The sequence below is a fragment of the Arachis ipaensis genome, chromosome B6 (assembly GCF_059453495.1).
Source record: "Arachis ipaensis isolate K30076 ecotype BB chromosome B6, ASM5945349v1, whole genome shotgun sequence".
NCBI lineage: Eukaryota > Viridiplantae > Streptophyta > Magnoliopsida > Fabales > Fabaceae > Arachis > Arachis ipaensis.
In genome coordinates this window covers 149,480,817-149,502,224 of record NC_142441.1, presented here as the reverse complement: position 1 = coordinate 149,502,224, position 21,408 = coordinate 149,480,817, and the positions used below count along the sequence as shown (strand labels likewise).

The 21,408-nt window shown below is 35.7% G+C and overlaps 2 protein-coding genes and 1 pseudogene across 3 annotated transcripts; all 3 read right to left on the bottom strand.

The window, feature by feature from the left end:
• Positions 1-953: 953 nt before the first annotated feature.
• On the bottom strand, positions 954-2,774 carry LOC107647721 (sugar transport protein 10 pseudogene; annotated as a pseudogene). Its single transcript, XR_015885929.1, has 3 exons — positions 2,322-2,774; positions 1,621-2,244; positions 954-1,427 (listed from the first exon to the last, which is right to left on the bottom strand). The product of XR_015885929.1 is annotated as a sugar transport protein 10 pseudogene (transcript).
• Positions 2,775-3,629: 855 nt separating this feature from the next.
• LOC107605546 (uncharacterized) lies at positions 3,630-9,321 on the bottom strand. Its single transcript, XM_088491821.1, has 6 exons — positions 8,891-9,321; positions 8,195-8,478; positions 7,856-7,945; positions 7,695-7,766; positions 7,353-7,472; positions 3,630-4,886 (listed from the first exon to the last, which is right to left on the bottom strand). The coding sequence occupies exons 1-6, from the start codon at positions 9,195-9,197 to the stop codon at positions 3,783-3,785; spliced, it is 1,977 nt and encodes a 658-aa protein (XP_088347947.1). The 5' UTR covers positions 9,198-9,321; the 3' UTR covers positions 3,630-3,782.
• A 2,717-nt stretch (positions 9,322-12,038) lies between these two features.
• On the bottom strand, positions 12,039-15,205 carry LOC107605545 (NADH-ubiquinone oxidoreductase 20 kDa subunit). The gene is made up of 2 exons (XM_016307452.3): positions 14,617-15,205; positions 12,039-12,615 (listed from the first exon to the last, which is right to left on the bottom strand). Exons 1-2 carry the CDS (start codon positions 15,021-15,023, stop codon positions 12,381-12,383), a joined length of 642 nt encoding a protein of 213 aa, XP_016162938.1. The 5' UTR covers positions 15,024-15,205; the 3' UTR covers positions 12,039-12,380.
• Between the last annotated feature and the right edge of the window lie 6,203 nt (positions 15,206-21,408).

The following is a 21,408-nucleotide window of genomic DNA, read 5'->3' as shown; positions in this document are numbered from 1 at the left end:
AAAATAATAATCACACTAGTACATCACCTAATTAATTTACAAAGTCTATCATCTAACCATAATATCAATATATTTCAATACTAGAATCAAAACAGACAACTTTAATCACAATATTAACATTAAAATAGATTAAGCAAATTAATAATTTTTTTAAAAAACTTATACTTCTATTAATAATGGTACATAATTAAAAATATAACTAATTCAAAAAATAAAAAATACAAAATTAAAATTAAATTAAATATCCATAAAATTATTTAATTCATGATTTTCTATATAATTATTTTGTTATAAATAATATTAAGAAGCAGGATGACAGTGTGACAATTAGAAAGTGTCTGTTGGATTGGATTAGTTTTGACCTTATTAACAGTTGTATGCATTAATTTTATGAATAATTAAAATATTTAACTTTTAATTAGTTAATTGTTTAAATTTTTTGAAGGATTTAGAATTTAAAATTAGTATTTAAAAATTAAAATAAAAAATAATTTAAAAATTTGACTGATATTAATTAAAAAAATAAACCTTTTAATTATATTCATAATTTTAATTAAAATTATTTATAATTTTGTAAGGACCAAAAAATATTAAGAGTTAATTTTTTTCAAGTGTAAAAAATAAAAAAAGTTTATTAGTATTGATTCAAGTAAAGAAAAGGAAGCCAGCAAAATTTGATAAAAATAAAATTAGGATATACTTTGATTAGCATTCATACAATTATTTATAGAATAGTCATTTATAAAAGATCAATTTTATGGTGCTATGAGTTGGTATTTAAATTTAGCCTAACTTATTTTTTTTGTAGGAAATTTTTTATAAATAAACACCATTTTTACACACCATAACGTTCACCTTTATAAAATATCTTCGGTAACAACTACCAGAACAAGTTGCTTGAAATCATTGATGGCAAGTTTATACTTGTTCCAATAAATTCTGATAGCCTTTTACTATTCCTTTTGAGGAGCAGCTTCAAAATTGTTGTAAGCCCCAGCAACGAGATCTTCACATTCAGGCATATACTTGTTCCAAAACCAATGGGACTTCCAAACGTAGTTCATTTCTTCAACAGGGACGTTCTTAGTCTCAGGTAACAAGAAGGCAATAAAAATGGTCATGACGAGCACCCAAGCAGCAAAGAAGAAAAAGAGACCAAACTTGAAGTGGCAAAGCAAGCTAAGAAAGACTTGAGCGATGCCAAAAGTAAAGAACATGTTGACTGCCACATTAATAGCTTGGCCTGCTGGTCGAACTTCAAGAGAACATATTTCGCTTGGTACCAACCAACCTAGTGGCCCCCATGACCATGCAAATGCTGCCACGTATAAACAAATAAACACCAACAGGATGTCTGCTTCTTCTTTGTTAAATGATCCTTCACCATTCAATCCAAACTTCATCGCGATCATGATTCCAACCACAATCTACAATCCATACATGCAATAATTCTCTTGCTTAGTCGCGTCATGCATACAAATTTTTATATAAATTTATTTATATTTGAGTGGAAATTCAGGTACAATTAAGTTTACGTGAAGTTAATAATTAAGAGCTGTTAATATATATCGATTATCAATTTCACGTGAAATTAACTGCACTTGAATTTTTATCTTTTACCTGAGAAACAAGCATCTGAACGCCACCCTCAAGAAATAATAGCCTTCTTCCAAATTTGTCTACACAGAAAACAGAGACAAGTGTAGCAAGAACATTAACACCTCCTGTGATAACTGCAGACATGAGGGAGGCATCATTGCCAAAGCCCAAAATGGTAAAAAGTACTGGAGCATAAAACATGATGACATTAATTCCGGTAAGTTGTTGGAAGAAGGGAATGAAAGTGCAGAAAGTGAGTTGAGGCCTATATCTGCGTCTTGTAATGTTCTTCCATGGATTTTCCACCTTACTAGCCGCCTCACTTGCATCAACAAGATCTTGATATTCCTCATCAACATTGTTAGTGCCACGGATTTTTTGCAACATTGTCTTGGCTTTTACGTGTTGCCCTCTTTCGATCAAAGAGTTTGGTGTTTCCTCTAAGAAAAGAGACCCTACACACAGCAAAACTGCTGGCACAGCTCCAACTCCCAAAGATACTCTCCACCCATTTTGGCGCTTCGAGGTTGCATAGTTGATAAGGTTTGCACCTAGAATTCCGATTGTGATCATCATTTGAAACCCGATGTTGAGTGCTCCTCTAATTTTAGTCGGAGCCATCTCAGACAAGTAAATCGGCACAGACTATTTTAACAAACAATTATTAGTCTTAAAGAACTAACTATTAATAATGCATGTGAATTAATGATGTCGTTTCTCACCTGATTGCAATATCCAACACCAAAACCTAGAAATATTCGACCGATGATAAGCATTTCAACATTAACTGCGAAACCATTCAACAATGCTCCAACAAGGAAAAATAAGCCCCCCAAAAACATGGATGGCTTGCGTCCGAACAATCTTGAGGTTGTGGCAGCAAAAAAAGAAGCTATTAATGCCGCAAGATACAGAGAAGAAGTGAACAATGTCAGTAGCTGGTTGTCAAACTTGCAATATTGATTGGTACTGGAATCATCTAGCATTTGTTGATATACAACTGGAAAGAATTTAACCAAGAATGGTTCCATAGATGTGACTCCTCCCGTGATACCAAGATCATATCCAAAGAGAAGACCTCCCATAGCAGCAACGAAACATGTAATTAACACGAATGCTGTCACCTTTCCCTCATATTGTCGTCCACCACTTTCAATGTATGCACCTCCTGCCATCTTGATACGATTGTTTTTTTTATATTTATGTCTAGCCTTAATTTGCTACAAGAAAACACCACTGATCTTCTACTAATTAATTATGTTTTAGCTTCTTTTTTTATGCTATCTTTTTTCTTCTTCTTATCTATCTCACTGTTGTAGTGATGATAATAATTACTCGATAAACTATTCTTTAATTTATAGGGTTTTATATTCACTAAAAGATTTCTTTAAATTTCTGTCTCTTTTCTTTTTTTGGCTCTCCCACCTCAATGACACCAAATATGCTATCTTCACACTTGGAATACAATTTTTGTTATTGTGTATCTGTCAACAACCAAACACGTTTTATCCCTCTGTATATCTATTTTCAGTATTTTAAGACACAAACCAAACACACCTATAATAATAATAATAACAAAGTGAATTATTTTCTACCAACTCCTAAGCAATATTACACACTACCTCCAATAATATGAATTTAGCTTGTGCAAGTAAATCGTTGTTGTATTCTGTTTTTTTTTTTTAACAAAGGATTTTGAATCTCTTGCAAAATAAACTAAACTAAACCAATAAAAGAAAAAATCAAGGGAAACTTTTGTTTTGGGGGGAAAAATTCAATGAACATTGTTGGAAGTTGGCCTAAAATTCAAACACGTTTCAATAAATCTCACTACAAAAGTTGACAAGTTGAAATGTTTAGTCTCTCTCCAGTACCGAAATCCATCCTTTGAGCACTAGTTGTCTCCTGTTTTAGCATATTAAAGCATGTGATTTGTCTAGATTAACATGTTGACCTAAATCAATTGCACTGACAGCAACAGTAGGATACATTAAGAAAATGTGTTGCTTATCAGTTGTCACGAATAAAGATCCATGCAAACTCATCAAGTTTCGGAACTTCAATGTCAAAAACAAATTAAGGCCACAATGTTGGAATATTATCTCAATGCGGTACCTTTGCAGAAGTCACACTACAACACACACTGTAGATAGTAATTCATAAATCTAAATTGAACTACAAAATCAACTCTGCGGTGAAGATTTTGGAACACTACCCTGCTGAGCAGTTTGTGCTGCTGCTCCATCACCAGAATATGCTGGAGGCTGAGTGTAACCAGCACCGTAAGAACTGTTGTATGATGGTGGAGCTTGACCATACCCAGGTTGACCACCCGGAGCACCATATGATGGGGCACCATACCCTGGTTGGGCACCACCATAACCAGATGGTGGAGCCCTTTGAGAACCCGGTTCTTGTTGGCCATATCCAGAAGGCGGAGGCTGGGCAGGGGGATACCCTGATTGCACATGGCCAGACTGACCATAGCCTGCAGCCGTATTGGGTGACTGTGACTGTCCATAAACAGGTGGAGTGCTGCCTGGCTTTTGTGATTGTGGGGGACCATAACCACCTCCATAACCTGCTTGGGGCGGATTGCCATAGGCAGCTTGGGAGGTTGGGGGAGCCCCATAACCGGGCTGAGCAGTACCTTGTGGAGGATAGTTGGCAGCATTTGGACTTGGCTGTTGGCCAGAACCATAACCTTGCTGAGTGGTTGAAGGGGGTTGCCCAGGTGGAACTTGGGTTGAATCACCATGTGATCCATAATTAGGAGCATGGCCCTCTTGTGCTGTGTTGCTTCCACTGCCATAGCTAGGGGCCGAGCCATAACCTTGCTGTTGATCATATGATGGTGGCTGCCCATACCCTGATTGCGGCGGTGCCTGATACCCACCATACCCATCGTGACCGTAGCCATGTCCAGGTTGGCTATAACCAGAGGAAGGTGGTTGACTATAATTGTAAGCACTGCCATCAGCAGGAGGTGCACCTCCAGGGTTTTGCTGCTGCTGACCATAGTAATCATACCCAGCACCATGAGTAGACTGCTGGGGTGGTGGTGCAGCAGATTGGTCCCAATTGGTGGAGTATCCACCAGCTGAAGTGGGAGGATAGCCTGCATAAGGTGGATACTGCTGCGATTGACCAGAGTAGCCTCCAGGCTGAACGTAGCCATAACCAGGTTGTTGCATTGGAGCACCAGGAGGAGCCCAGCTAGATGGTGGCCGGGCTTGATAACCTTGCTGAGAATAACCACCAGACATTGATGGATTTCTAAGACGATTCTGCAGAAAGATAAATTGTGAACACAAATAAAACATACAAACGCAACCAAAATATGGCATTACATACAGAAACAGTTGCACAAACAAATAAACAAGTAAAACATACATCACTAAAGATATACATAGAAAAACACAGGATAAGGTTACAAGTTACATTGCAGATTCCATACTTGATCAGAGAGTGGTATAAGGGCCAACATACCGTACTGGTTCGTGGTAACTGAGTTACTCCAGCAGAAGCACACCCTCTTCCTATTCGAAATGAATGGGTACAAAAAGAAAAGCACAAACCGTAGAAACAGGCAAGCATACAGTCTTTATACCATCAAAAAGCAATCCATTGAGTAATATCTCAAAATATGGAGTAATATATTTGAGAATTGACAATATTAAATTATTTATCATTCACAATAACTAAACTAGCTAGGCTTTTTGAATAACATCTTAACTGCATCGGAGAAGCAGGATCAACCATGAATAGGAAGTATATGTATATTGCCAATATAACTCTTTGCTCCTTAATATAAAAATGTTCTCCTCTCAACCTTTCTTCCATCCAATCTAAGTTAATATCACATGAACAGGCCTCAAATAAAAACACAAGTGAAACAACCAACTACTATTCAAAGTGAGAAGAAACCTGAGAAGGGAAAAAGATGAGAACATAAGCAAACTTATTAAGCTCAGACTCAAACTTATGAAGACAAGGTTGGATGAATTACGAATAAGATTATTTTGTCAGAAAGGATGTAACACTCTTTCAAGTAGATAATAGTTCCATCGAGCAATGAACTCAAGCTCAAATCACATTAAACGAGATAAATATGATAATCTAATATCCAGATATAATGAGTTATGACACTATAGCAACTGGAAGAAAATTGGACAGAATAATGACAGGGAATAGAATAAAGTAAGCTACAAGCTTCACAATGGACAAGCTTCGGGTGATCCCTGATCATGACAAATTAAAGACCAGCATAAGACATAATAAGAAACATTGTCTTCAACCACAAGTATATAGCAGTTTTCTTTTTGCAATGAACTACAGCGCAAAATTAAGGAAGTCTAAGATGAAGCCAATACACAATATGATAATTTATATATGACATTGCTAAGACATTAAGAGTAGTTTATTGCCCTTCAAATATATTGAAACTGAGATTTAGAACCATACCATGGATTGCTGAGGGAATACCAACAAAGAGATTCCATCTTGGTGTCACTTATGGTCCAAACCAAACAAACTAACCCTCCAATAGACCCAATAACAAGTTCACTTACGGACAATCCATGGCTGAACAGGCTATTCATTAAATTAATTTGACCCAAAACCAAAAAAGAAAGCACAATATGGTAATCTTGAAGTCACCAATAATATAAACCACAACAGAATACTAAGTACAGAACTTAACCTTAGTCAAGAAAAGCCCTAGAAAGGATATGGTATTGTATACAGCAAAACTGATCTAACTGATTCCAACGTAATAATATCCACCATCCACTTTAATCAATTTTTTTGAACAATAGATGTTGCAGAAATTCTCATATATACTTGTACACGCCATAATAATTGAGAAGTGCATATAGCTATTTTATCCATGACAAAATTTAACTTCATCAGCAAGCATTTTATTAGAAGGGGCATAATGAAAACTTATACCGTAGCTTCTGAGCCAAATCCATTTTAAACTGGGAAAGATAACAGAGCTACAGTATATTATCAATATAACTACTGGACATGATCAATTCAGTGTATCATCCATCTCTGCGAATGCATCTGTAATACATCTAAGATGGAACTGCAAACCAAGAAAGATACGAAGCTATATGGTCTTCTCCTTCTGTTAAGTACTATAAAGAAATACCCAAAAAATATACCAGTCGCTAGAGACAAAAAATGTCTCAGCAACTAAAAAGTCACCACCTTATTCCAGCTTAACCCATTTCAGGGTATCCATTCCAGTTTTTACACATAAAAACATAATATGAAAAATGGCAAGATCCATGAAAAGAATCTTAACCCTAAAAGTTTCATAGGCCAAACAATGTCAGAAGTCAAAACAATTGCATATTACCAAAGTGGAAATTGTATGTTTTATTCCTGCAATGGTCACTGGTGTTCTTTTCTTTTTTATTTCAATTAAAAAAATGCTAGACTTAAAACAACACAATTACAACAATCATCAGTTCTTTCAAGTTTTAGGACATAACACATTAATATGGCCTCATCTGGCAATTAAATGGCATACTTCTCATATATTCATACCAAAGAAAATACACAAACATAAATGTATCAAGTTAAAGCAAAATCATCCATCCCACATAATGATTAACAGATATCAACAGTTAATATGGAGAACACTTGAAAATCTATATTTTCAAACAGGATCGGACTTGTACATGGCAAGCAAAACTTGCTAGCCATGGCAAAATCCAACAAAAAGAGATGTTCACGGAACATACCTCGCCACTGATAACTTGATTAACCAATTGCTTTGCAGACTCAATTTGTTCAGGGTTCCCTTCAATTTTTACTGTTCTTTCCGTGGATGTGTCACCTGGGGGAAGATGAAGAGGAATCACCTGAAAAATAATAAGAAATCATGATCATCGATAATAAATAGGAATTCCAAAAATTCAAATATTTACATTAAGTCATTTTATTAGTCAAGTCTATTCTTATCAGTAGGTAATAACAAAGATATGGGTAAAGTCATATTTAACGCTTGACCTTTTTTTCCAATTAAAGAAGATACGATTCAGGATTTAACACGAAGACGACTAAAAATAGTTAAAAGGGCAAACCTGTATTCTAGCTCCAGTGGAAGCTTGCATATTCTTTATTGTTTCCCCACCTTTACCAATAACAAGACCAACCTGGGGAAAAACAGCCCAACCACCACTTAAAACGGATTAAAAAAATAAAATATAACAGGAAAAAAAATACTGAAAAGTTATTTGCATACCTTATTATTTGGGATCTTCATGGAAAATTCATCAGACCCAGCTTGCCCAGATACTCGTCGAGCTACAATGCCAGAACCTCCAGCTTCAGCCTGTTAGAAACGCAATAACTATTGAAACTTCATATTATAGTTCATAATATACTTTCAAACCAAAATAATTTCCTCGAGTCCTAACATAGAGGACAGAAGTACAGAAACATTCTTCATGTGAACAAAACAAAAATTGAGACATACTGATACTAATATGGTTTAAAACTAAAAGCTAGCAGCTATCTCGAGTTAGTAGCATTACAAGCAGGCCAAAAACTAGATCAATACAACTACAAGAACGATCAGTACCTCTGCAAGAACTTCATTGATAAGCCTCTCAGCAGCAGAAATTGCTTCAGGAGTACCCATAAGCTCAACTGTCCTGGTGGTTGAATTGGGGTCAGCATCCATATCACGGGTAACCTGAATTTTCGCCCCAGATTGGAGCTGAAGGTACTTGATGGTCTCACCACCCTTGCCAATAATAACACCAACCCTTCCATTGGGGATATCAATCTTCTTGCTTGCACCCTGATGCCCATAAGAAACCGAAGATGGAGAAATCGAAGGTGCCGAGTACTGAGACTTCACATCTGAAACACCCCCACGCCCATCAAAATATTAAAACACGCAACAAATAAACATGAATAAGCTGAAGGCAAGAAGCGGTGATTCTAATTTTTTTTTTTTTGTTAACGATAAAAGCAGTGAATCCAGTTTCTAGTTTAGCTTATCTTGAATTTAAAACAGCAAACAATCAAAAAACTCTTGAATCGAACATCTGACAGAGAAGATAAACTATTCAGTGCAAAATTAATAATAGAAAAAACAAAACTAAGCTAAGAAGTCATGTATGTTCAGATTAGCTTATTCTACACTCAAACCAACTAATTATCTAATGAAATCGAAACGGCGTCATGGAAACCCTCCCTCCGAAGGAATTAGAACCAAATATTTTTATGTGCAGCAGAAAAATCGAAAGCGATAAGTGAAACCCTAACTCACCAGCAACGGAATCGAAACCGGAGTGAGGAGCAGCGCCGTTATCGACCTTTGGACGCTTGGCGTCGAGAGCTCCGGCGGCAGCGGGTGGAGGGGCGCCGCTGAGGAGGCGGGCGGCGACCTCCTGTGCCCGGAGCTTGGCGAGCTCGATGCCAGAGGGGTCTGGCGGAGGGACGTTGTTGTAGGAAGGCGGAGGCGGGCCATCGGAGAATCCGGTGACGCGGCCCGAGGACGGCGGTGGTTGGTCGTCGTACTTGCGTTTCAACGAAGGAGGAGTGGTTGTGGTTTCGTACTGCGATTCTTCCGCCATTAGAGAAAAGAGGAAGAAGAAGAAGAAGAAAGAGAAACCCTAGAGACTCGAAATATCGAAGCAGCTCTTGTGGTGCTACTCGAGATTTAGCTGCAGCTGATGCGTGACGTGACTGGGTTCCCTTATATATGTTGGAAAAATAATTAGATAATATAATTAATTATTCCATTATTATTTTTTTTCCGAATTTTCAATGATATAGATTTTGCGCTGTTGGTAAATGCTAATTATTCAAGTGTAAGAATATTGAAGGTGTGTTTGTTTCATTTTTTTTAACAAAAAAGAAATTAGATTTTTAATTGAAAAACTAGTTTCCAAATAATATATATATATATAATTTTATAAAAGTGAATCAAAATTTAAAAATAAATCAGTGTTATACCTTTTTGTTTTCAAGGAAATAGTTAGTGTTATGATAGTTAACAAAAACGAGAGAGAAAAATGTTAAAATAGTTATATTTTTTTCTTAGATAAATGATTTGGGTTAAATTAGTCGAAAGGATAATAATAAGATGTATGTATTTTCAAAACCTAAATATTTTCGCAATGCAATAATGAAAATTTTATTTTTTATAATTTAATTTTTTTATTTTCTTTTTTAACTTTGTTATTTTAAAATTTTTTAAATATTATTCACATTGGTGATTTTTTTTTTAGTTTTTTACAGAATTCTCCATTCCAACAGGATAAGGGCTAATCCGTCACAGATCAAAACTCCATTTAAAATTTTATCGCTATATTACAAGAATTTACCATGTATTATAATGTTATCATCTTTAATAGTATTTTTTATCAAACAAATTGTGAAATAATACCAAACCACTGTAATGCTTATCCCAACAATTTGAGACCAAAAAAAATATATGATATTTTATCCAACTAAAAACATTTGTAACCATTAAAGATAAATGTAATAAAAAAAAAGAGATGTTTTAAAATTATTTCTAAACACTGTTGACTAAAATAATATTTTTTTATTTTCTTCAAAACTACATTTATTTTGTTTTTATTTTTGAGTAACAAATATATATATATCCAACAACGTTTAGAGAAATTGTTGGCAAACTATGCAAATCCATGGAATGCCCGTTGGAGGTTAACATGCTGGTCGTTAGCAAGCCCCGGGCTGATTAATTAAAGGCTCAAATGCTAAATTAAATAGCACAAACTATGGAATGTGTTGGGGGAGGAATAGTTGGCAATAAGCTAATATCCTTTATTTGAAAGACACCAATAGGGTCAAATCAAATTGCATCATAACACATTATAGGTGTTCATGGTCAGGTGAAATTAGGTTTGATGTGATCCAGACATACCGAGTCTTTTTGTTAGATTTGAATTTGGTTCTAAACCCGATGAAACCTACACACTTTCGGGTCACGATTATACTGGGTAAAAACTGAGTGAAAACTGGGCCGTTAACATTACCTTCTTGCAAGCTAGCACGTGAAAATATCTAAATTTTTAAGACTCTAATCATTATTTGATATAGTAAAATTTACTTAGAAAAATATAACAAGAACCCACCATTCCTTAAAATTAAAGCACAACTACAATCAATACTGATATTGTCTAACAGACACAAAATATTTAAATCAATACAAATAACACAATATTATGCATTAGTCTAGAGTCTTGTGCATTTTAAACATAAAACATTAACTTATAGTCTTATAACGACTAATAACACAAAATATTAAAGTTTACAATACTTAAATTTCACATAAGAATAGCCCTCATCCATCACTAATAACACAAAATATTAATTGTGTATGATGACGGGACCACCGGACCGAGTTCGAGTGACCCGAGCTATGGCACGGACCCGATCCGAAATAATGATCGGGTCTATTTTTTAGATCCTTACCCGGCCTTAGACCCAATAAAATCACACCAAATTAATCCCTAAAATGTTCGGAACTGAACCGGATCTTCAAGTCAGACCGGACCATGAATACCTCTAACACTTGATAATAGGCAAGTGAATTCAAACAAAAATTTAAGTTATTTTAGTCTAATGGTAAACATTTGAGTATTTATTCCACTCCTCAAGTAATTATCCACTTTGGTGCAGACAGGTTTTTTGTGGGATGGGGTATTGGATGGGGCAAGAGTCTAAGTAACATACATAATATATAATTTTAATTGTAATATAATTAATATATATATATAAAATAATAATTAATAATATTATATTATTTTTAAATTTTTATTTTAATTTATGTTATTTATGTGATGATGATTATAAAAATTTTAAAATTTAATATTATCAATTGAATTTTAATAATTATAGAGGCGGATAGAAACACGACGGGTTAGAATTCAATTTTTAACTACCTACAAGTAGAAATATTTTAAGACAGAAAGTAGAAATAAGAAGAATTCTATACAGATTATTTTAAGACAGAACCGGATCAGATAGAACAAAAACTCTCGTCTACCTACCCCTCCCCCACCCCCCAACCCTTTTTCGGTTGTGAAAATTGATTAATGGAACCTTGTTAGTCGGAGTGATTCTTTTTGTGAAAAAATGTTTTTTTTCAGAACACCAAATGGTTGTACACCAATGTTAACATTTACTTAACTCCTCTTTTTAACAGCTTAACTCTTAAAAGCTCAATTTTGGGTGTGTAAAAGCACTACTCTTTTTTGCATATATATGATCTTCAAAAATGCCACTTCCTAAAGTGAGCATATTGAGCCACAGAAAAGCACCACTGTTTCTAGCTGCATTAGCATTTCTATATTTTTAAGCCCAAGCATCATTTCAAAAGATACATTCCAAGCCTAGTACTCTTTGGAATAAACAAGTGGGAAATTAATCAACACAAGAATAGCAACTTAATGAGTCAACATGAGGTGTCTTTATTTATTCCCAGGCTCATCAACATACATTTGCAGCTTCAGGAAAAAAGGGCAGAAAGATTGCATATTTCATAAGTCTATTCCAAGTCCAAAAGAAAACAAATTTGCAAGCTGATAGAAAAAACTACAAAGCTGCACAGAATGTGACAATGGGGCACAACAAAGGAATGTGCAGATATGTCATATGGTAAATATATCCAACACAATCTCCACCTTACATGGAGGCACTCATCTTAGCAAAAAAAAAGGGGCAAAACTACCACAAACTTTTTTCTTATTATAACATAGCTTGTATGCCAAGAAATGACTTAATTGTCCTCACTTTGTCCACCACAGGAGGAAGTCCTTGCGCCTGTTGATCTTCTTCTGCAGCTGGAGGAGTCCATAGAGTAGAGCTTCGGCAGTTGGAGGGCAACCTGGGACATATATGTCGACAGGAACAATCCTGTCGCATCCGCGAACAACAGAGTAGGAATAGTGATAGTAACCACCTCCGTTGGCACAGCTTCCCATAGAGATCACCCACCTAGGCTCAGGCATTTGGTCATAAACCCTGAAGAAAATTTCAACATCATGAACAACAATGTATCGAATATTGAAAACAATGAACAAATCATTGACTCATGGAGCAGGGGTTAGAGAAATAGTGGAAAAACCCAACCCATAGAGTAAATCATATGTTGATAACATGCCTTACAAGTTACAACCTAGAGTAAATCATATGCTGATAGCAAGCTAGAATTTGGCTCATTACAATCAAAAGAATATGATGATAACATGTACTATTGCAACCTCAACAACCATATTACCCATCTTTTTCTGTAACAAAGCAAATTATACTTTCGAATTCACGCCTCAAAATGTCCACACCCATCACACTTATTGTGAAGCAATTACTCATAGGCATCCAATATAGTAACTATTCTGACATGCAGCATTGGCCAATTAAAATGGCATGTACTTTCCATATTAACAAGCAGGCATATAGAGAAGAAATATCCAGTAAGGGAAGAGTACGACAAGAGGAAACCACACAGCAACAACCAAAGAACAAGGCTCAATTAAAAACATGCATAATGAATATCAGTGCCTTGATTTGAAACAGAAGATTGCCAACCTCCCCCCTTTCATATGTAAATTTTAGTTTCAGAGAAAACCTTCACTAAATAGCAATATAGTGAAACAACATAAATTTACCATCATCAATACTAAGCATGTTATACTTATATGACAAATCAGAGTTTCTTCAACTGCACAATATCCTCTAATTGCACGTGAAAGAAGTGAAACATTTTTCACATATATTCAGCTCATACAAGGAATGAGATATGAAAGTAACTTACCCACGAAATTCAAAATTATACGGTTGAAAAACAAGTCATTGGTATTAATATGTAATAGATATTTAAAAAAATCAAGAGAAGCAAAATCAACTTTCCTCAACCTGATTTGGAGGACAGGAAAATAATTCCAAAATGCAGAGTTATGTTAAGTAACCACACATGCCCAGCACAAACCTAAGATAAATCAAGACACGCCTCACAAAATTTGAAGAACATAAAATAATATGACCCTAATTTTAAAATCCCGAAAAGAGAAGGAAGAAAAGGAGTAGCAACTTAACACAAACTTCTCTCAAACCAAACCAATTGTTTTCTACAGGAGATACATACTTAGCATCAACAAGCTCAAAGTTTCAAGTTCAATAATGCTAGAAAATCCTACACAAATCAACTCAAAGAAAATCCAAACACCACAACTGAACCCTTGATTGAAAAGGAAAAGTCGAGGGGGCCAGCAACTTTTATGTTTTCTGGCCAACACTTAACCATCAAAACAAAAGTGAGTGATCTCCCACCATTAAATATAATCTCACACCATTAAAAACACTATTGATGGCCAATTGATGGTTACAAAATATCAAAATTGCTGGCCCCCTAGCATTCCTCGATTGAAAAATTACATAAAAAAACAAAGTCGAATCACGAAGCAAAAACAAAGAACACGAGTAGGAGCTGAAATGTTTGTTGAGGGGCTTAACCCCATAAAAACAACTTAATACAATCCAAAGGAATTTTTCTTCTAGAAGAAAATACCTAACCAGGCAACAACCCAGCTCAAATATTCAAATTCAATAATATCTGAAAACTAGTAAAAGAAAAAAAAAACAATTTCAACTTCCCAGGACAAAAAACCCAAGACATACGTAAAAATTCTACAAAAATCTAAACAACTGAACCCTAATTACCAAAAAAGAAATCCATAATATAAGATTTAGAGAACTAAGAATAATTTTATTTTATAAAAAATACTAATATCGGAAAACTATTCTTCTACAAAGAGATACCTAACTACGCATCAACGAGCTCGAAAAAATTCAATTCCAATAATATCGGAAAAGAAAAAAAATCAAATACGTTCAAACAAACCACATGTTCCCAGCAGAGAAAAAAAGAACCCTAGACATGGAGAGACAAAAATCGAAACACCAGAAATGAACCCTAATGACAAAAAAAAAGGGGGGAAAATCACAGAGAAATGGAATGATTATTACTTGCGAAGAGCGGGTGCCATCTTGTTGGTGAGAGTTCCAGCAACAATCATACAATCAGATTGGCGAGGACTTGGCCTGAAGATAATCCCAAACCTATCAAGATCGTATCTGGAGGCACCGGTGTGCATCATCTCAACAGCGCAGCACGCCAGTCCGAACGTCATCGGCCAGATCGATCCCCTCCGGGCCCAGTTCATGAGGTCATCCACCTTCGAGATCACGAACTCCGCCGTCTTCGAGATTCCCGGCGGGCTTGAGGTCGATGGCGGTGACGGGCGGGGGTAGGAGGCTGGGGTGGTGGTGTTGGTGGCGGCGTAGAGAGATGGGAGGGTGGTGTGCAGAGAGAGTGCGCGGTGTGGTGAGAGGAGTTGAGGGAGGCGTGTGGCGGTTCGGTTCATGAGCGCCATTGTTGTGTGGTTTGTGGCGGTTTGGTTTAGGGAACGTTTTGGACACAAGCCCTTCTCTTTTAAAGCCTTCTGTTTCAGCTCTGTGTTTGTGCTCGTCTCGTGTTTATATTTTTTGCGTTGTTAACGAAAACTCTCCACGTCGGTTGTTCAAAAAAATGAAAATGAGTAAATGACAACTACTTAATTTAAGAATAAAAAACGATAAATTAAAGTACCGCTGTAATTATGTATTTTATGAAATAAAAATTTATATTTTACACCTAAATCCTAAATTATTTTCATGTGCTCCTTGTTCTTACACGACTACAAATATACATGGCATTAAATAAGCACATCTATACTTGCGTTAAGCATAGAACCAGATGTACATGTTGATGATACTTGATTGTAATATACTTATAAATAAATTTTATTTATACATTAAAATTAGTTATTATATATTTATTTAAGTATTATTAAATTAATAATTTTTTATTAATTTTTTTGATATATTTAATAAATTTTTAATAATAAAAATAAAAACACTAAAAAAATAAAGAATTTAAAAAACTATAATTTACATAATTTTAAAAAAGTCTTATTTCGAAGGTTATCTGAAACATTAATTTGGACCTGAACGTGAGGTCCAGATCTCTTTGTGTGGCAGCGTCCGACTTGTTATGTCGAGGTGCCGCCTGTCCGAGTTTCTCGTGAGGAGGTGAGAGGTGGTACCTGCAAGAAACTCCGATACTTAAGTTAGCAAGGGTTTTAGGCAGGTTTTTAGTTGATTGGGATGTAAGTTATACCTGAGGGAACCAGTGTATTTATAGTAGAACTGTCAACCATCTTTGTTGGAGTAGTCTTATCTTTTCTGGTAGATAAACATTCTCTTTATCTTGGGAGTTTGTTGAGATTCACCTTCTAGATGTGGTAGAGGTTTTAGGGAGCAATTTATCTGCTTTGAGCAAGTAGGGATTTCGCCCTTTGGGAGTCAGTATCCAACCTCTTACAAGAGGTCGGGCTTATCCTGATGTCCACCTTTATTGGTGGGCCTTCTAGTGTTATTGGGCGTGGTTTTCATTTGTTGGGCCAATGTATGACAGTGCCGCTGCTTGAGCTCGTTCCTTTTATAAGTCGGGCTCAAGCATTCTGTGCCTTCCACTGTAGACGTCGGGCTTTCACCTCGTCGGTACTACCCGACGTGTTTTGAATTTTTGAACGTTGGTGGAGCTTTAATGACTGTCAAATGTCGTGCGGCAGTTACTCCTGGAGATTCGTGCGCCCTTAAAAGGGGGAAAGAGCCGTTTCGACCCCTTTGTGCCTTATAAGTAGTCCCTTGAGCTATTTTTCCCTTTTCTTTGCTTCTGAAAGATTACTTCTACTTTATTCTTCTCTGAAAGTGCTATTTTGACTATCTGTTGCCTCGAGCTTTCCCAGCCTTGGCATTTTTGGAAGGTTGCTTACTTTTCTGGCGTGAAGGGGATCGTTCGAGTTTTTGCCGTTTATTGTTGTGCTCTTTCCAGTCTTCTTCCAGGTTGGTTCTCGCCTTTTCTTTCCCCCATCTTTCTTTTGAGACTTGCTAGATGTTTGGTTTGCTTTGCTGTCTTTGCATTTTCCTTCTTGGGAGAAATCTGTTTTTCGATTTTCTTGTGGGCTTGTTTGAGGAGTAAAAAATTTTTGTCAAAGATTTGAAAGACTTTTCTTTTTTGCTTTAAAGAATCTTCTATTTGTAATTTGTGTTGTTGTTGTCTTTTGCATACCGTACTGCCCCTACTGGTGTCATTTTTGACTTAATGTTGTGTCGAAGAGGCGCCATTTGGTGCTGTGGAAAAAGAGATATCGAGTAGCTTTCCTTTAATTCGGTAGCTATAACCCAACTTCTGTTGAAATGATGTCCGACCTGTTTGGTGACAGTTTTCTTTTATTTTCGTTTGTAAGTGTAGTGTTTATGTCTCGCAAAGTTATCTTGAACATGTCAACTAAGATTCCCCCTGCTCTTCGGAACTGGGTAGATAGTACTGTTTTAATGTGTATCACGTTAATCGACAAAGAGTACTGTGACGAATTTCGTAGTCACCATAGTATCTGTGAGAGTACGGAGGATGAGAGGAGCTATGTTCTAGAACCGCATGATCCTGAGGAGAGAGTGTGTTTTCCCCCTATAGTGGAGTCTGAGCAGCCTTGCTTTTATGCCTATGATTGTTTTTTTCACTAGGCTATGTGTCCGACTTCCTTTTACCGACTTTGAGATGGAGGTTTTACGCGCTTCTAACCTCGCCCCTTCCCAACTGCACCCGAACTCTTGGGCTTTCATAAAAATGTTCCAACTCCTATGTCGGGTGTAACACCCTAATACTTTTAAACTGAGTTAAGCTTTATTTGGATTATATTTAGTAGCTGGTATTCAAAACCTTGCGGAATTTTTCTTTTAAAACAAATGTGAAATATTTATATAAAATAATTTATAGATAAAAATATTGAATAATTAGTTTTTATTAGAATAGTTACTAGTTGAAAAATATAAGTGGATTTGAAAATACTAACATGGAAAACTGGTGTGCTAAACTATGAAGGCACAACAATGACAAGCTTTACTTATACCAAATAAAAAAGAAAACATAATAGTTACAATTGCAATCAGTCAATAAGGATAAAACAAGACACATAGGAAATCCTAATTCTCTTAATTTGTTTAACTATGGCTAAAACAATCGCATATTCTTCCTTCTTAAGGTAAACGTTTAATGTTTTGTATCTACGTCCTTGATAGCTTGCTCCCACTAGTGCACCTGTCTTTTCACCTCAACTGTATTGCTTCGTACTGCATCGTTCCTGAAGATGGTACGGAGAGAGGGGGTGAGAAACAAAAGTTTCTCAGTAGTTTATCTATATGGTGTCATCGTATCCATCCCCAGCCACTCCGAATTTTAAAATAAAAACAGTGATGATGCAATGTTGTTCAATTATTGTTTTCAAAAGTCTTGATTAGTCGGAGTGGTGTGACTTTTAGATGCTTCTCATTTACTTATGTTATGACATGTGTAATGCATACAAAATACCTATAGCGTTAAAACATATAAAGGTAACTTATAAACCTTGGTATGAAGTTCTCATAGGCCATAAAGCAAGACGAAATAAATAATAAATAAGAGAAAAATAGTAACATTGCCATAGATAAGTCAAACAGAATAGATATGAATAAAATAAAGATCTTAAACAATATCATACATCATACAAGAAGGAACTTTGGAAAAAGAAGGATCTTTGAATGCAATAATAAACATAATCATAAATAAAAAAAAATAAAAGAAGAACAATCATGATCACTCTTTTCATTGTACTTTTCATTACTTTTCCTCGTAGCTTTTATGGAAGGTATTGAGTTCAAACCGGTATAAAAAGTGGGAGTCCCCTTCCCTTACCGAAGGTTCTTATCCCACACGTTTTGGCGATCACCTTCCCTTACCGAAGGATCATATCAATACCTTGTCTTTGGGGGTCACCTTCCCTTACCGAAAGATCATTCCCTTAATTCAATTTACATCAAGGTTATTTAAACATACACAAGAAGGAAGTCATGGCAACCAAGATATATTATTATAAAATTGATGGGAGTCTCCTTCCCTTACCGAAGGTTCCAAAAGTTTAACGATCACCTTCCCTTACCGAAGGATCATCTCGATTATCTTGTCTTTGGGGTTCATCTTCTCTTACCAAAGGATCATTCCCTCAGTTCTTTAATGCACATACGGTTGTTATTATAATGCATAATGTGTATGAAGAAAAGAGACATTATATCATGACGTGCAATGCTAATATATATATATATATATATATATATATATATATATATATATATATATATATATATATATATATATATATATATATATATATATATATTAAAAAATATTTAAGATATGACATATAAAAATTAGCACAAAACCCCATACCTCGAGTGAAGTTCCGCTAGGTATTCCAATGCAAATAGATGCGGTTTGTTAGTGAAGAGAGACTTGTTTCATGGCTAGACTTTGTGTATACTAGAATGTTTTGTATAGAAAAAGGGAATAGAATGAGAAAGGAATGATCAAATAGCTCTTAGGTATGAGCAGATTATGTTAGGAGGCATTTAGGTGAAATCTTCAATCTGGATCGTCATTTTGTGAGTCCTATAAATTTTTCTATATTTGGAATTTGGAATTAGCTATTAGAGACAAATTTATAGAGAATTGAATTAGCTTTAAAACAAATATCAAACGAAGTCAATCGGATAACCACAGCTTGAGATATTCTTAAAATACTGTTAGTATATCAAGCTGGCTGATAAGAGCGCGATTTTTTACACTGAACTTGTAACCGATTTATCTACTTAATTTAATTTGAATTTGATTTTATACTTAACTTAAGGAATAGAGCTAGTATTCTTATCTTTTCATATAATAAAATATCATTCAAATCTAATAAATGTAGAATTAGTTATGACTATGTTTTAAAAGGTTGTTTACTGTCGGTTAGAGATTTACTACCACTAGTGCTTTCATATGTTTAAATTTTAAATTCAAATCTTAAATCATTACCATTTTAATTAATTAATTAGCTATTAAAAAAATGACTTGATTCAAAAAGTTGGGATGTTACATCGGGGGGTTGGACGTCGAACCCACTTTGAATGTTTTCTTTTATCTTTTTCGTTGCAACCAAGCCGTACAGCTCGACCAAGAATCGGGTTGGATATCCTTTTGAGCTGTTCAAAGTTGGAAGGCCTTTTCCATTTTTGACGACTCCTTTTATGACTTTAAGAACCACTTTTTTAAGATTAAAGGGGTTGTGGATACCCGACCTTTCTTCCTTTCTAAGAGCCAGGAACCCTTATTTCCCCTATATTGGGAGGACACGGGTGTGGAATTTAAAATCCACAAACTAACCGGCAAGTGCACCGGGTCGTACCAAGTAATCCCTCAGGTGAGTGAGGGTCGATCCCACAAGGATTGATGGACCAAGCAACAATGGTTGAGTGATTTACTTAGTCAGACAAGTAGAAAATAGTGTTTTAGTGTTGTAAAGCATTAAACGATAAATTTAGAGAATTAAGGACAAACAATAAATTGATGTGAAGAATATATGAGAAAACAGTTAAGGTTTCGAAGTTGTTTATCTTCCGGATTTCTATTTCTTACCAACTATTTTAATCATACAAAATTCAATTCATGGCAAACTATAGGTGACTAAACCCTAATTTCTTAGACCTTTTTAGTCTCCTCTAACCTTCATCAACCGCCAATTCCTTTGTCACTTGATTCCGATTAGAGGGTTAAGTTCAATTCTAGTTTATGTACCACACAAATTCTAATTACCCAAAGCTAACAGGATTATATGTCACGTATCCCAATTAGTTCATGTAATTAGCAATTTAGGAGGAATTTACTTTCAAGCTGTGTTCAGGCGAGAGACCTCTTCCAAGGGTCACAAGAACGCATCTAGAATAAGGGTCATACTTCTGTTCCACCCAAATTCATAAAATTAAGTACGAAAATAATCCTTGAAATTGAACCAATACATTAATTAAAATAGAAATGCAATAATTTCAATCCATAGAAATAAACAGAGCTCCTAACCTTAACAGTAGATGTTTAGTTGCTCATGGCTCAGAGAGAAAATCAGGATTTTAAAAACTGTAAAAGTGTGTAAAAGAGAAGAGAGACCCCCGAAGGGTTGAATCTTTTTCCTTTTATATCTAATCCTAATTAATGTAAAATATATTTTCTAAAACTAAATAATATCTTTTCCTATCTATAAATAAAATAAAAGTTTTAATAAAAAATAGAAATCTAATCTGCGAACAATCCTTGAATGCGTGGGGACCAGCGCTTCCCTTTGAACTGGCGCCTAACTTCATAAATTTGGTAAATATCAAATCAGTACCCAAAAGATTCTGACACTGATAAAATGGTCCCTGACTTTTGTTATTGACAAAATAGTTCCTAAAAGATTTTAAAAATTGACAAGCGTGCCCCGAGCTCGCCGGAGTAAATCTCCGACAAGCACAATGCTGACGTGGCCACCGTGTTTTGGTGACGTGGCAAACCACCCCCAAAGCCCCCTCCAACACACACTCCCTCCCCTTCCCTCTCCCTCCCCGTTGCAGCCCCATCCCCAATGCACACTTCTCCCCCATCGCAGCCCCCGCCCCATCACAACCCCCTCCCCAACGTACACTCCCCCTTCCTCCATCAACACCACCATTCGCAGCAACAACAACCTTAACATCAACAGCAACAACAGTCTCCACCACTCTCCCTCCCCAACACACACTACCCTCCCTCCCTCAAGTCCACCACTCGCAGCAACAACCTCAATATCAATAGCAACAACAATCTCCACCACTCCCCCTTCCCCAATGCAC